At 39.6% G+C, this 17,528-nt stretch overlaps 1 protein-coding gene across 1 annotated transcript; it reads right to left on the reverse strand.

Moving 5' to 3' along the window:
• Positions 1–8,371: 8,371 nt before the first annotated feature.
• cldn7a (claudin 7a) lies at positions 8,372–14,730 on the reverse strand. Its single transcript, XM_026151917.1, has 4 exons — positions 14,274–14,730; positions 11,592–11,756; positions 10,023–10,107; positions 8,372–9,477 (listed from the first exon to the last, which is right to left on the reverse strand). The coding sequence occupies exons 1-4, from the start codon at positions 14,494–14,496 to the stop codon at positions 9,309–9,311; spliced, it is 642 nt and encodes a 213-aa protein (XP_026007702.1). The 5' UTR covers positions 14,497–14,730; the 3' UTR covers positions 8,372–9,308.
• Positions 14,731–17,528: the final 2,798 nt, after the last annotated feature.

The raw sequence follows: 17,528 nt of genomic DNA on the forward strand, positions 1-17,528 counted from the left end.
TATGTAATAAAAAAAATAACTGTCTTTATTTACAATTTCAGAAAAAATCACAACCATCTACATAACAAGATTAATGTCATACGTAATAGGATATTAAGTTTGGTTAGTCAGTGTCTGGACTTCTTTATCTCAGAGCAGATCAGCAAGGTTGTATTTCTTGATCACACGGCAGAACTGCAGAAGATCTGAACGCTCTACAAGACAAAAAAAGAAAAAAAAATGATGACAACTTCGTATATTTACTGAATATTATCACAGGAAAGAGAAACATCTCTCTTGACGGGATTGTGTTTCACTTACTCTCTTCTTGTATTTTTTTGCAGGCGCATTTAAACACATCTCGCTGCTTGTTGTAGTTTGTGGGCATGAGCGGTTTGGGACACTTAAACCTGCCTGTGGAAATCTCTGCAAGAGAAGACAGCTGGTCACTGTAACTGTCTCCACATAAAAAAGGAATGTTTTTAATAGCAGAGAACTTAGGAGAAAATTCCCTAAATGTTCAATTGGAAACACCATCACATACGCCCATAGCAACACAAAGAACTAAGATATTTGTTTTGTGTCTTTAAATTTGTTTTTGTTTGTTTTGCATTTTTTTACGCAAAGAAGATGAAAGTGGTCACTGGTCACTCACCTGTGCATCTGCACTTGCGAATATACAGGGATACTCCATGGGAAGGAGCTGCAGTGGAAGAAGATAACAAATAAGACATCAGTCATGTGGAGCAGCGATACCTTACCCATCAGCTCTGTATAACACCAGTGTCACAGTCTACAGTTTAACAGAGTCACCTGTTTACAGCCATGTTGCAGAGTAAAACTGTGACATCTACATCTCTGCAGAACAAGTGAAAAAGAATAATCGTTGCGCACCTGCGCTGCTGCACAAGCTGTTGACGAGAATGATGAGCAAGATCGTTACCGCGGTGATCCTGGACATGATGCCAAAGGTGTTTCTTCTTACTCCGAAGTGTTTAAAGTGTTCGTTGGGACGACGAGGAACTCTGAGTCTGGTGATTGCTTATGCCGACAGTTATATAGCTGCCCAGACGGTGTGCATCCACGTGGGGTCTACAGTTTGTGTTTCAGATCAGTCTCGGCATGTCTAAGAATTTTTTACTTGGATAATCTCTCAACTGTGCATGGGCTCACCTGTAAAATGTGATAAACATGGAGATAACACCCTCTCAAAAACTGTGAGCTGAATGCAAGTGACCCGGAGTATTGTTTTCTTTTCTGCACTGGGGTTAATCCTCACCAAACATGAGCTTTAATGCATTTAAAACCACAGAATTGTTAGTTTACACCACAGGAGGCTATTTGGTCAGATTAAAGATTAGTATGGGTGTTTAACAACCACTGCACTATTACTGACATTTCTAAGCAGTACATAAACATAAACTGTTTTTTACCGCTTTCATGTAACAGTCTTGACTTCTGGCTTTACACAAATATGGCTGATACATTAATGACATGAAATGTTAGCAGAAATTGCAACAAATAAACAAACAAACCCCTGTTAACTGGTTTGCAATAACAAACAGAGAAAACAAACTAACCCTACTATTCATGGGAATGTAAACTCCAACTCCAAACAAGTTGGGTTATTGCATATAAGTAAATAAAAACAGAATGCAATGATTTATAAGCACATATCTTATTAACAACAGAATACAGAAAGCAGAGATTAAGATTCTCGAATCTGCCATAAAACAAAAACTGTCTGTTTAGAAAGAATTTGACTTAATGTATTTGAATGAAAAAACATACATTATTTAAATACAGTATATATCATCTATATAATATATAAAGATTCTGAAAATCTGGAGAAACCTCTGTGCGCAAGGAAGAAGGCCAAAGAAGACATTCAACATTAGATGTCTGTGATACTCTGGCCGTCGAGCAGCACAGCATTGAAAATAGGCATGATTCGCTCGTGGAAATCACTGCATGGACCCAAGAACACTTCTAGAAATCACTATCTATGAATGCAGTTCACCGTGTCATTCATAAATGCAGGCTATGCCGTTTTAGGCAGGCACATCTAAAAAGGCATCATCAATGCTGAAAAGTATTTGCATATTTTAGAGCAACATATCTTCACAGCCAGATGCCGAACTGCATACTGCATCTACTCCAACAACATGGCTTCATAGTGAAAGATTCCAGGTGCTGAACTGATCTGCCTGCTACGGAAGAGGATTAGGGCCACTGGAAAAAAAAAAAAAAAAGAATTCTGACTTTAATCTCAGAATTCTGAGATTAAAGTCAGAATTCTTTTTTTTTTTTCCAGTGGCCCTAATCCTCTTCCGTATCTTCCGTACCCTGCAGTGCAGACGACTGTTAAGAGGAATGGGGCAACGTTCCTCTGCCAAAAGTCCTGCAGCTGGCCTCCTCAGTTCCTAGATTGTTATGGACTGCCTAAGTAGGAGAAGGGATGCTACACAATGATAAACATGAACCAGCACAAACTTTTTTGAGATGTGTTTCTGTCATGAAATTTAAAATGAATTCAGTTTTCCATAAAATGGTAAATTTTCTCCGTTCAAACATGTGAATAAAATATGGGTTTTTGGGATTTACAAATTACACATTATGTTTTTATTGACAGCTTACACTGCATCCAAACGTCTTTGGAATTGGGGTTGTAGAAGAACCTTTGTGTTTGCTGTCCATCAGTAAAATTTGACCAAATCAGAACCAGTATTTCAATACATTTTACAAAGTAAGGTGATTCACAGTTATGCAAACGTCTCAAGCAAAACAAAACAAAACTTTATCCATCGACTCAATCTAAAACTAAACATTTATATTTTTGTTTTAGTCAGTTTTGCAAGTGCTTAATGTCTTTTTTTTTTTTGTTGTTTTTATATTTTTTTTTAAGTTGAGTGTTTATTTTTCAGTTAATTAATATATGTTTCCAAACCTATTTTTAGTCTTTGGGACAGGATTCTTTCATCTATAATAACCTAACTGCTCAACACTGATTATTAAAACAAAGTATTTGTGCTGCATCTACACCAAAGTGTGTACTTGGTAATATTTCCCCTGGTTGAAAACCAATGATTTTTAGTTGATGGCTGATATGAGCTTAATTAAAGAAAATGGAAATGGTATCATACTGAAGCCTAGTCTGCCTTTTCTTCACTGAACTTATGAAGTTCCCACTGAGTCAAAGATGTATTGTCAAAATTAGCATAACATTTTTGGTGTGTTTGGACTCTCTTGAATTTCCATTGTACTATAAACAAAAGACCACTTGAGTTTGATCCAAATGCAGGGCAGTGAATTTGTAATCACTGACAGTGTTGTTTAAGAAGTTAAAGATTTGTTTTTGTCTGTTTCATTTAGTCAATAAGTGGCAGAGGTAAGTGGCTGGGGTTGAGTCAGGTTGCTTAGATAAGTGAAGGTGAACTCAGACATTGCCAGGGGCACTGACTCAAGGCCACAGCATACTGCAGTAACCTGAAAAAAGAACAAAGTGTCAAAGCGGACAAAAAGTTGTGTACTTTTGTGGTAAATAACAACTTCCTGTAAACACTTTCATGTTCCCCATATAAAATGAAATGAAAGTCTCTGGAAGAGGGGGTTGACGTGAAGTACCCGACATGAAGCATTCTATGTGGTGTGTATGGGGTGGGTGGAGGGGGGGGAGGGGTGTTATTGAACACCGTCCGTCATTGGTTGGCTCTAGAGTCACTCTCTCATTACAAGAGGTGCGTAATTACGCTTTGAGCCCTCGGAACTTTGGCACACCTCCACTGTATAATCTGAAGTTCAGCGCTGTCAACCGCACGGTGACGTCCGCAAGACGCTATGAGTCAAGACACAATACGAGGAAATCCCCAAGGCCGAGAAAACGCTGAGAGGCCCCTTTAAATCGACGCTTCCTCAACGCCGTGCCAACAGAGGGAGAGAGAGAAACAGCGCTGATAAACAACAACACGGTTCTCAGAAGCGGCTTTTACCGAATTCAGCTCTTTACTGCGGCCTCAAAGAAACGAAGGTGAGGCCGTATTTTTATATTTAGTCATATTTTAAGCGTATTGTAGAGAAACCGCTGAGTTACTGTTGTTTAGAGACGGGTGGAAAAGCTTTTCTTATTCTGACTATAGCGAGTAGAATGACCGAAGACACGCTTTGTGTCGCTGTGCTGTTGTAGTGGGCAGGAAGGGAGCTGCTACACCTGATAGTAGTAATACAACTGAAAACACGTACGAGTACACGGCTTATTGTAGTGTAAACAGCCGAGAAGTGTTGGGAGACAACTGGCAGAGCTTTTCGCTCTCTCACTCGCGTTTTTTGACAAACGTGTTCACTTTGGTTGACAGGTTTGGCGGACTTCCCTTCTGTAATTTCCAGTATTTAGTCGTCTGTTGCCCATACATTCATCGGTTAATACCATTGCGGAAGTGCGAAGCTTTCCATCACGACACAAAGCTTGGGCTGTGCGGACATCTAGCGGTCAGACACTAAAGGACGCCTCCCAGAGATGTACGGTGCTTCAGGTATCCCCGAGCTCATCCCGCCCAGCGGGCCGCCCAGGCAGCCCGGCCCGGCGGGGCAGTTCAACCCGGGACACCCCCAGGTCAACGGTCACGGTGGCGGGCCCAACCCTCAGAGACTCGGACAGAGGGCACCCAAACTAGGCCAGATCGGTCGGTCCAAGAAAGGTGAGGCTCCATATAGAAGTATGAAGTGATGACCCCACCTACACAGTTTACAATTACACAATGACAGTATAGCAGGCAGCATATGCATTTGTTCTATGCACATATGTAATAAAACATAACAGTAGCAGTAGATATGTCAGAGCTCCTTATTGGCTGTTGAACTGTATTGGATTAGTCATAAATATTTATAAGGTGGATAAAATGTTGCTATTATATTTGTATGTGTGTTTCAGTCAGCAGTGATGTATACAAATAAAGATGTCTCATAGATAATGCAGAACAAGTCAATGGGCAGACATAAGCAAGGTTACAATTAAAGAATTAAGTAAAAACAAATCAAACTCCACTGAAACAAAATCAAGCAACTATAGAAAAAAAAAAACCACAAGTAGGCGTGCAGCGATACACTGATTGTGCCTTTCACCGTGATATCTGTAAATGGAAAATTAGGTGTTACAGATAAGTAACTAGTTAGATAAAGAAAGTGACATCACCCTTACGTCTTTAATACAGCGTGACTGTAGCTTAGCCTGGCTAAGATAAAAAGCAGAAAACGTAGCTTAGTGGAAATGGCTAGCATGTAACCCTGTGTCAAACAGCTTTTAGGAACATTTGTTTTTAGAGGCAAGCTAGCTGTTTACCCCAATTTCCAGTGGTAATGCTATGCTAAGCTGACTGGCTACCCACAGTGGCTTTATTTTTAACATATAGATACAAGGGTGGTCAATCTTTTTGTCAAATTATTAAAAAAAAAGCAATGTTTGATTTGAACTTACCCTTCTTGCCCCTTTAAATTTCATTTTGCCTAAGTAGCTAATCTCCTGTTTTGTTCTTCTCACCGCAACCGGTCACAGCAGATGGCCCTGCCCCTCTCTGAGCCTGCTTCTGCCGGAGGTTTCTTCCTGTTAAAAGGGAGTTTTTCCTTCCCACTCTCGCCAAAGTGCTTGTTCATAGGGGGTCATATTTTTGTTGTTTTTTTCTCTGTATGTATTATTCTAGGATCTGCCTTACAGTATAAAGCGCCTTGAGGCGACTGTTGTTGTGAGTTGGCACTATAAAAATAAAACTGAACTGAATTGTAGCTAATATGTGATTATTATAATAACTGCTTGTTTGCTTTTTCCTCCTCAGTGGACCTGGATGATGAAGACTTGGATGATATCATGAACAACAACGGGCAGTGCCCTGTATCCCTGTCACCCATCTCCTAAGCTTCACCAAGAAGTGCCAACAAGGAAAACCCCTGGGTCGCCAAACCCACCCCCACACCCTCTGACAGCGATCTTGTCCTTGCTCCTGTCAAGTGTCCTACTGAAGCTTCTTCAAGGCTAAAAAACGGCTCATTTATCGCCTGTTGAAGCCCTGACTGTGTATATAGCGCTTATTTAACTTAACTTTGGTCAGACTGTGAATGAATTCGTATTGCATTGCTCTCTACACTATACCTCGGTAGGTAGTGGACTATCAGGATTTAAGAAAGATTTGAAGGAAGTGTCTATATTTTTTTTCAGAGCTTCTTCTCAAGGGCTACATTTTTAAAGTTGCACTGAGCAAACGGTTAGATGACAAGCATCCTCTCGCCTGCCTGTTTACTGGTGAGGGTTACTGATTACCCGTGGGCTGCTTGTGTTGGAACACAAGCCTGTTAATGTGTATCGGACAGGTGAAATTGTTAAGCTTTGGTTGTGCAATGACTATCATTCTCTACTCTCTCACTGATTCAAGTGGTGTACTATTATCCAGTGGATGAAAGCTCGCTAGTTGCTTTAAAAAACAAAAAACAAAGGAGAAAAACTAATGCTAATAATTTATTATTTAAAAAATGAGACACTTTGTTGTGATGTTACGGCATCTGTTTGGTTTTGTTTTTTTACTTGTTTCTGAGCAGGTAACGCTTCAGTCTGTGGGATTTTTATTATGTTTCCAAATGGTGCACTTTGTGGGAATGCCTGTTATGTGCAGTGACATGTTGCAGAATTCTATGCATGAAGCATCAAAACCTGTGACTGGCATCCTGTTATTTAAGGGCTACGTAGTAGACTTTGATAAACCAAACCACCGTTTTGCTCTTCAAATCTGGTAGAGTCAGCGTTTCCCTGAGCTCATTGGTGGTTTTGAGCTGCTGACTCGGCAGTAAACAACAACGGCTTCATAGAGCTTTGTGTGTGTTTCCTAATGCAGGCTTTCCCAGTTTGGCTACATGACTGTGAGGACAATAAAAACAAAATGTGTACAGTAAATGACTTTGATGAAATTGCCAAATGATTCCTGATGCTACATCAGATTGATGCTTAAAGAAATTGACTCTGATTGGCATGCCGACGTGTAAAGGTCAAACTTAATTGTATTTATGTTTATTTATAAAAAAGCTCTAATCTGCTTTGTGAACTACACCCACGTGGTGTGGTAATGTCTTTCAGGTTTAGGTGAACTATTGTGTCAGACTTTATAATTACAGTGTGAGGTCACAGAAACGAGCACCCTCGCTGCAGAGACAATCTTTGGATTTTTTTTAAGCTGGCAGTGGCTCTCTCGGGTTCAGATGGTGTTGTCTATAAAAGGCGGCTCATGTTGATGTCATGTTCCTGTTTTTTGCTGGCTCGTTACTTAATTTGTTGGTGTCATGGGAGCACTGCACCTCACAGCTTGCTCTCTGACTCAAAGATAGTTGTTTTGATCTTTGCATGGAAATAACTTTTCATAAAGCATCCTGGGAAATAAAACATGAATCTTTGTGGAATCTCTGTGTTTCTGTGGTTCAGCTGACTCTGAACTCCTTTTATCACGCAGATAAACTTGCAGCCACTTTATTAGGTACACCTGCTCAACAGCATGTAGACGTGATCAAGATGACCTGCTGAAGTTCAAACAGAGCATCAAAACGGAGAAGAAAGGTGATTTAAGTGGCTTTGAATGTGGGTTGGTTGTTGGTGCCAGACAGGCTGGTCTGAATATTTCAGAAACTGCTGATCTGCTGGCATTTTAACACAACCATCTCTATGGTTTACAGAGAATTGCCAAAGAAGAGTGAGCAACAGTTCTTTGGGTGACAATACCTTGTAGATGTCAGAGTTCATAGGAGAATAGCCAGACTACTTCAAGCTCAAAGGATGCATACAGTAACTCGCATAACATCACTCTAAATGTTTTCATCAATTAGGTGTCTGTAGGAGTAAATTAAGACTCTAAACAACATACTTAAAGCATTAAGAACTCTGATAAAGTTACTAACATTTAGTATCGACTAGTTCATTACTAATAAACTGCTCCCTGAAGGTTATTTAAAGGTTCCACTTAAATGTGTTTTATAAAATGTTCCTTTAAGGTTCTTTAAAAGTTGAAAATGACCACATTCAGAGAAGCTTTGGAAAATGTCACCTCAGGGTTCCCTAAAGGTTCTGAGAATCCTAGCAGATTTTTTTTTTTTTTTTTTTTAAAAGCTGCAAACACACTTCAAAGAACCATTATCCAGTCTTCCATGAAGGTTCTCTAAAGGTTTTACACAACATAAGCTTTGATGAATGTTATGAATGTCTTCAAAAACATTCATGAAATGTCCCCTAAAGGTTACTTTTACTAGTTCAAATGAAACAGAAAGTGCAAAATCTATGAAAAGACTGTCAGTAGAAATGTTACTGTGCTACTGCACTGGAGAAAACAACCATATAACCAGTTTGATGGACCATGACACAGTTAACAATGTTGCATTATCTTTATTATTTAAGTACTGATGGACATGTTAAAAATATTCTTTCATATATTTTCCATGGTGCTGTTATCTGCTAAAAGTATATAAACCTATGGCATTTACAAACATAGAACCAACTGTTCAGAACATTTAAAAAACACTAAATTGTGAAAGCTACAAGAAGCTACAGTGAACTAACAATCGTGCAAATCTACACGAGTAAAGACCTACAGTTGACAAAATAAATAGTTGCAGTTTAACCTCAGTGGCTGATAGAAAGGCCAATAGAGCGATAATGGCGTGATGACTACAACATCAGATATTTTATATCTGAACAGGCTTTGTAACATGCTGGTATGAAAAGCTGTGGGGAGTCCTGTAGCAAGTGGCCTGTGTCATCGCAGTGTGTGAAATCACACCCTGCTCATTGTGACATCTATTTTGGTACTAACAGTTGATATAAAATGCTGTATTGTCACCGTGTTCCTGTGTTGGACAGCGTGTTGACTTGCAGACTACTCACCAAACTGTAATTGATTACTTTCAATTACATGGCAAATGCTAATAAATGCTGGTTCTAACATGAGGGCGCAAGTATTGGCTATAACCCACCATTTAGGCTGCAATTCAAGAGCTAGCCCAAGAGGGTTTGTCTATTAAGTCAGGACATCCAATTATAATGTATTTGTGAAGACTACTTGTAAACAATGGAGGAATGTATGGATTGGGTGAGAGACATCCGTCATTAAACAATTGAGGGTGCTGCTTAATAATCAAAGGGTCATCAAAGGCCTGAACACAAAGTAAAGAAAGTCTTTTTTCAGTACTTCCTGCCTCCATGTGATTCACAATCATCCATACATCTTCGGTTTTCCGCCTCGCTGATGCTGAAGAGGATCATTCTCCTCAGCTTCTTTTAAAGTTCCTGGCTACATGGTTGGGGAATCTCAGACATATTCCTTAGTGCTGCTTGGAGGGCCTGAGCGGGTACTGCCGATGGCTGGGTACTTGGACACTTGCTTCTTCCTTGGACAAGAAGCAGCCAACATGGCCCCACCTAAGACATCTAGGAGAGAACCGCCCCACGCGATGAAGATGGCCGCACCAAACTCAAACCTGGAAAGACAAGGCAACCCCAATCCTCAGCTTCAATATTACGAACAAAGGCAAAACTGATGTGTTAATAAAGTAACCTGCACTGGTGTCATTTATGCAGTTGTTATGTTTCAAAAGCAAGTAGTGCATCAATGCAAAGAGAGTAAGAGAAAGAACATATAGTATGAAAATAGCATTAAATCACAAGATTGGCGTTTTTAAGGGTTTTTTTTAAGGGATAATAGACATGGACTGTCCCCAGAGCTCTATAAGCCGGAGTGAGAGATAAAAAAAAAAAAAAAACCTTTTCTACTATGAGCCTCATTCACCCAGTAGCATAAACACAGATTTAGTTTGAGCTGATCAGATGACATCCAGATTTTTATGTCACATAACTAGCTTATCACTGCTGTAAAAGAATAAAATGCACTGTTCTCTCACACCAGTTTTAGCTACAGTACTAAAGGAAAAACAATTTTTATGCATAATAATACATAAATAATACATAAATCATAATAACAGTAAAACAGAAAAAAAGAAGAAATGGGTGCTTTTAGATTGCTTACTTGGTGTTGACTGGAGTGTAGGGATTATAGAAAGCCCTGATGACATTGTGAGCAAACCAGGAGCACGCTACGATAGCACACAGCCCTGCAAGATCAAAAGTCAATCAACACATCGTCAAAGCCAGAAAAAGCCCAGCCAGGCTTTTATTCCCTTTATACAGTCACCAGGCGGCTAGCTATTGACTCCAGAACAATTAGCTTTTAGTGTTTCTGTTCTCTTCAGAGCCAGTTAGAGCTCTGATCTTAGATTCAGTGCCAGGATTCATTCATTCTAATGACCTCTGGAGGGCCAGAGAAGATCAGTGGGTAGAAAGCTTTTTGGAGTGGGGATCAAACCTCCTCCCACCTACTGTATGATGTGCAGGACATCTAGGCAATTGTGCTTTGATGGAATTACATAAATGGATTCCATTATTTATTGGATCACAGGAAGCTATTACACTGAATGTGTATGTTTTATACAATATAGTGATGAAATACTTACAAACACAAATCAGTGACAATCATCCCTTTTAAATATATTTGGAAAGGAAGACAACAATATTAGCATGTTCTTCCAGCAAGCTCGTGTTGAGTGTTGCTTTGAGTTATTGTAACATATCTACTATTTGTAATGCTTCACGTCAACCAGGACATGGATGGAAAGGTAAATGTTAAAATGTAGTTTTTCCCTGAACATTAACTATAATAGTGTCATTCATTTCTTGGTGCAAAAACAAACGTTTGGGTTTAAACGGGCTATTTTACAATTAGCCGTCTCATATGGTAGCTAGCAAAGCTGCAGTACGTTATCTGGAAAGCTAATTCAAAGCTAATTCACCACACATTCACCAAATATCCAACAACTGTCTTCACGAATATTAGCATGCTCTTCACGAATATTAGCATGCTAACTGGCTAAACCAAGATAGTTAATATGGTAAAGACTCTACCCAACATCAGCATTTAAAACGTTTACAACGTTAAAAATATTTAAACGTTGTAAAAAGTACACTTTTTCCTGATCAGACGTGTTTCACAAGGTTCTGTAAATAGCTTTAATAACTGACACATGTGCTAAAGCTCAGAAAACACAACAGCAAGCTTTTAAGATAAAGGTTTCTGAATAAAATTAGCAAGTCGTCTGCATTATTGGTAATGCCAAAGTACTCTGAAGATTTATTTTTCTCATCAGGTAATGCTGTAGCATGACAGATTACTTTTTATTGGAGGTAATCTTATAATGTAACAAGATATTTTTCAAAGCTAAATTACCCTGCACAACATCATTGTATTACCATACATGACCCTATGTGAAAACCTTTGGATGATATAACATTTTGACAGTTTAAATCTTACACCAATCAGTCATATATATCTATATACCTATATTATTATATTATTATATTATTGCTAATATATATTTTGTAATATATCTATATCATGGCTAAAGCACTTCTGGATGGATGCAAACTGCATTTTGTTGCCTTGTACTTGTGACATGTGCAATGACAATAAAGTTGAATTCTATTCTGTTCTATTCTATTCACTGGTCTTTGCCAAATTAGGTTCTTTGGTAAGCTCCCTCACCTCCCACTAACAGGATGATGCCTCCTGTCATGGCAATGCGGGCCTTGCGTAGTCTGTCACTTCCTCCACAAGTGGTGCACTTCATTCCCATGCAGGCTACACCCAGACCTGCAATGGAAACAATGATGCCAACTATCATCAGGGCACGAGTGGCCTGGAGCGAACCTGGAGCAGAGGAAGAGAAAGAAAGGCAACAGAAAACGATGAAGCAGAGGAAATGTAACAGAACAGTGTGGAGCCTGAGAATAAATGACCTTTTGTGTTGTGGAATGTGGGTGTGCATTTTAAGAAAATAATTTGTTTTGTTTCATACAGTAATGTCTAAAAAATACTAAACTAAAATGAGACCATTTATAATAATCCTGTTGTTAAAGTGCAAATGAGGAGTCACAAAACAGAACATAATAAAGACTAACAAACAGCCTCCAACATATCAAGGAGGCTTTATGTGGCTGTCCAGGTTGTGAATTACATTTGCATTAGCCTGTGAAGACATTTTAATGTGAGCTTTTCCTGGAAGGGAAACCATGGGATACACATGAGCACACATAAACAGTATGAAGGAACACATCTTACACCCTCGAATGTCTTCCCTTTGAGGAGGCCCGTGGAAACATTGCTGTCATGATTCTCATCTGTCAGTGCCCCCCCCCCCCCCCCCCCCACACACACACACACACACACTATAAACCTATCACAGGGTGAGACCCCTTTTGCCTCTCCCCCCTGTCCACCTACGGTAGAACCAGTCTGTGCCAGTCTAGGCCATCCCTGCTCTGCCCAAACAAACAAAACCTTTTGCAGTGAGGGAGTGATGGGTGGAGAGAGGCAGGGGAGAGGAGGATGCAGAAACAGAATATAAATCAGTGGGAAATGCCAAGCAACAGGGTCATTATACAGTAAAATGAGAGCAGAGAAGGATACACTGTATCCTGGCTTGGAGTGTCTGCTGTTTCACATATGCTAATAATGTTTGGCCGTGTGATTACACTCTACAATGGGACGCTTGTAGGACACCGTAGCTTTTCTTGTTCTCAAAAAAAAAACCCAGCTAAATTATCTCATAATAAATAAAGTTGTATACCTTTTATACACCATGTACAATGATAGATTTTGTATAAGGCCATTATGCATTTGGTTAGCTCTGTTTTTATCTTATAGGTTGCGGTGGGTGGCTGTAGCTCAGGAGGGAGGTAGAGCAGGTGCTCTGCTGATTGGAAGGTTCATGGTTTGATCCCTGACTCTCCAAGCCTGCATGCCAGTGAAGGCCGCTAACCCCAAGTTGTTCTCCGTCACAGTGTTCACATAAGATGCACATGTGTTTTCTATGCACATAAGAGCACAGAAAACAGTGAATGAGTGAACACTGAGTGCTCCAGGAGAGTAGAAAAGTGCTATATAAGAATCAGAGAATTTATCCTCTGGTATTTTATTGTGTAGGGTGTTTATCCTGAAAGGTGTCTTAGAAATAACATTTTAATTACATAGTAAAAATGGTAAATGGCCTGTATTTGTATAATAAAGCTTTACGCTTTAGTAAACCAATTCAGGCCACTTTTCTCAGTGTTGGTATAATTAGACCTCAAAAACCGATTCAGAGACAGATACAGAGAACAGCCTGAGGCCATCATCATTTCAGCTAATACAGCATGACAGCATTACAACAAACCACTGAAGTGGGCCAACACACACCCATCACGCACAGCTTTAGTATCCACAGTGTGTTATCCTTCATTTAAGAATGTGTCCTGTACTAACTATAACAGCAGATGTGAAAACATTTACATTTTTCATCATCATCAGTAAAGAAGCAGCACTGTCTGTCAGTTTTTTGCTTGTTTTTTCTTTTTGTAGCCAGCTTACAAACAGAGGTCACGTCTCTTCCTGTGAGTTTGAAGATATCGAGTATTTAAATCATTTTTTTCTGTACTTGTTCTTGGGAAGCTACAGTTGAGGTATGAAAGAGATTATTTTGGCAGCAGCCACTCCTGCACTGTTTGCACCATATGTGATATTCTACAGCTGGGGTGTCGGACTCAGTTTCACAAAGAGACACGCTGGGAATTAAAAATGTAATTCATAACTGTAATAAATAAATAAAAAAATAAAAAATCCCCTCATTATATCAGTAATTAACATCCTTCTTGTATACAATTGGAGTCACATCCATTTATTTGACATTAAAGTCAACATGTGAATACAAAAACTTGATATGACAACTATATTCAAAAATAAAATAGAAATTGGATCATGTATTTTACATGTATCATAGCGCAAAGGTATTCCTTTCAGTGTGAAAAACCTTTAAATTTATTGTTTTGTGACCTGAAGCAGCTGGAAAATTTGCTTAAAATTAGCATCTGGCTGGATTTGGCCCTCCAGCCATGAGTTTGACCACATGTGTTCTAAAGGATCTCTGTGGTGATGCAGGGCTCAGGTTCATTCCTGGAGCAAATGGCATGTGGTTAAAAAAGGTTTTCCTAGAACGTGCCAGTGTGTTGTTTCCTTTTAAAAGTTAAAGTCATTTTCCTCTTTTTTAAACTTTCCATATAAAATGATGACTAGACAAGACAATAAACAAGGACTACTTAATAATGATTTGTGATGAGCAGGTTGCACCTGCAGGAACTAAACCTGTTCAGTGGTTTTTTTAAACCAAGGGGGTAAAAATGCGCCACTTACTGTCGAGCTGAAGGATGGAGTCGTAGATTTTACACTGGAGCTGCCCGGTACTTTGGAAAGCGCACGACATCCAGAGTCCCTGGTACATGGCTACAGCTGTGATGATGTTGTCTCCGATGTACGCGGACATCTTCCATTGCGGCAGGATAGTCCCGATGATCAGACCGACAATACCTATTAATGATAGGAAAAATCCCAGCAGCTGGATCCCGGAGTTGGCCATGCTCTTAATGAACCTCTAACAGGATCCGGTGTTCGTTTCACTTTGCTCGAGTTACAGAACTTCTAAAGTGTCTGTTCTTATTAGTCAGGAAATGATGCAAAAGTCGCAGGTAGTGTCCGTGTCCGTGCAGAAGTGTGTGGCGGGGGTCTTTAGTTGGGGATGGGCATCTAAGTTGCTGGTGATGATGGAAGTGGGTGTGTAATTATCATGCCCGCTGATGCATGGAGTCGCAGTTTTCTGTGCTCTGCTGGGAAATGCCCCCACCGCTTCCAGCAAAGCCACAGGTCGTCTTTCAACCCGACAATTCGTCTCTGTGAATTCCTGCGCTGTTCAGCTGCCATCACTCAGGATGAGTAGTCTGAAGTCAACGTTAGTTTTGTTTTGTTTTTTTGTTTTTTTAAACCTAACTTCTCAAAAGTTTTTCTGTGGTAACGTATGAGACTGAAAGGGCATATTGAAGCGTCAAATAACATAAAAAACACTGTTGAACATTTTCTAAGAAAGTTATTAAAGATCAAAACAGGAACAAATATGTGACAGGCTGCTGAATGTGCTCTTTCTGCTTATGTATGTCAGTGTGTGCAGGTGTATGTTGGAGACACAATTTGATGATATGACTCAAACCTATAGTAAGTTTAACTGTAAGAGGTAAATGTACCGTTGTGTAGCAGTTGTACCTGCAGGTGTCTTGGCCTTGCTTTATTTAAAACAATGTTTTAAGTAAATTCTTTACAGAAGTATGCAGTGCATGCAAGAAGTACCAAAACATACCCAAAGAGGAACCTTGCTCTCACTCAACAAAACAATTAAAGCTTCATAGCGGCATCTACTATGTCTGAAAAAAGGAAGCCTTGAGAAATGTGTGACCTTAGTCTGAATGACGAGAGAAAATTATGTTTCTTTATTGATGAGGATTTCCCATCTCGCTGTATTTATCAGGTCTTTCCTTACTGCTGTCAGACCCCAAAACAAGGACTTCACTGCTGACCAAACACACAGATCCACACTTGTGCAATAACACTAAGTGCAATTCTCTTTTTTTTTGACAACTTTGTATTTTATTCTATATATAGTATATATATAGTATCTTATTCTTGTTATCTTATCCTATTCTAGTGTTTTAGGTTATCTTATCTTATCTTATCTTATCTAAAAAGGGCAAGAACTGCAAATCCTAAACTTCAATTCACTGCAGTCTGTGTTGACATGTGGCTCACCCAAACGTTTAATCACAACTCATATCACCACAAAAGCGGAAAATTAAGTATTTTCCTTAAATTTACATGACTTCACTTTGATTTTTAATCTTGTTTACGCGATTCTCCATCCACAGCTTTGACTTCCAAATTAACTTCTTTCCTACTTACAGTGAGATAGAAGCTTATCACAGCAGGTAGCTGTACATGATTGCCCCAGATGTCCTCACTGACACAGCCCCAAAGGGATTTGTGTTTCCTGCTGGAATCAAACCTTTTACTTGTTAAACTAATGTGTTCAGCACCACGCTAATGAGGTCAGGATTGAAAAGAAGCTAAAAAAAAAAGAGGAATAACCAGTAGGTTAAGAATATAAAAAGAAGAAAGTCCACATGGGGCAGTTTCATACAAAAAAGGAAAATTCATCGAAACAGAAGAATATCTAATCAGAAAAGTTAGCAGAAGAGCATGCACTTCATGTTTGGAGAACTTCTCAGGACTTTTGTAGCCTTACATGTTAAAGATAATTACTAGTACAATTATAATAAGTAATGAAAAAATCATACATATAAAAAACATTAAAAACTGGCCTTTTAATTACTTCCAACAATGGCCAATCCAAACTTTGGACTCAAATAATGTCACAAATGTACATTTATTAAATTTCAAAAAACTTTTCATGGGGGTTCTTAATTATATATCATAATATATGTATTCTCTTAGGTCCACTTAACATACCAGTTTTAGCCACTTCCTTTTGTGAATGGACAGAAACCAAGAGACAATAGCACGTATTGTCCGGGTCAGATGTCAGGGTCAGCACTGCAGTGTGTATGACTTCAAGCTGGGGATAAACAATAGCCCTACAGTAAAGGGAAAGGAAGTAATAACCCATAAGCCTGGAGGAAGTTATTCCCACTGCCAGGTTAATGGGAATGTGCTCACCTACTGGCTGGATTACCTATTTAAGATGTAATGAGGCTTTTCAGATTGCTCTCGCAGCTCTGTTACCCCCCTTACTCGGCCTTCCTCTGAACTTTACATTTTGTCACGTTCTCGCCCTTTCTGCCCACTTTAAACCACCTCATAACTCTTTTCTTCTCTACTGTATCCTGGCCTCAGGGCTCTGCTGTTAAGACCACCAAATGCTTCACTGTTGCTGGGGAGGAATGAACACATAAAGAATCTCTCTGTTTCTCTCTTCTATACAGTAGAAGCTGATGAGGAGGAGGAGGATGAGGCAGGAGGTTTTTAGGGGTGGAAGACAAACATCTGAAAAGGTGAGCGCTGGGTGATACGTGGAAGAGGAAGATGAGCGGGAAGACGGTTAGGGGCTCAGCACTAGCAGTGCTGTTGCTACTGGTAACCTGATTTATATGATGTCCTCTTGGCTGCTTTTCCACCCAGGTCTTGGACTGCAAAGAACAAAAAATAAAAGGAAGAACATTGCTCTTTCCACCCCTCTTCTCTATCTCCTCCTTTCTCTTTTACTACTTTCTTTTTTTAAAAGCGTAAACACACATTCGTCTTGCCGGTTTAGCCGTTGCTCAAAGCTCAATAGGAGGTGAAGAAGAAAACAGCTAAATCAGACCAACAAGGGGCACTAACAACATTCTCTCAGGGGCCCTCCCTCCTGTTACTGAGGCCTTGCTTGGGTCTGAAGTGAGCAAGTGGAGTGCAAATCCCAGGATTAAACTCTAAGTGCCCTTGGAAGTCACTGAGGCATTAGCAATAAAACACAGTGGGCCCACAGCTTTTCCCTGAAAGGCTCTCAGTGCATAAATGAGGGGATGGCGCCTGTCTCTACATGTCCCCTCTCTTCTCCACCTTCAGTTT

Source organism: Astatotilapia calliptera, chromosome 3 (genome assembly GCF_900246225.1).
Source record: "Astatotilapia calliptera chromosome 3, fAstCal1.2, whole genome shotgun sequence".
Classification (NCBI taxonomy): Eukaryota; Metazoa; Chordata; class Actinopteri; order Cichliformes; family Cichlidae; genus Astatotilapia; species Astatotilapia calliptera.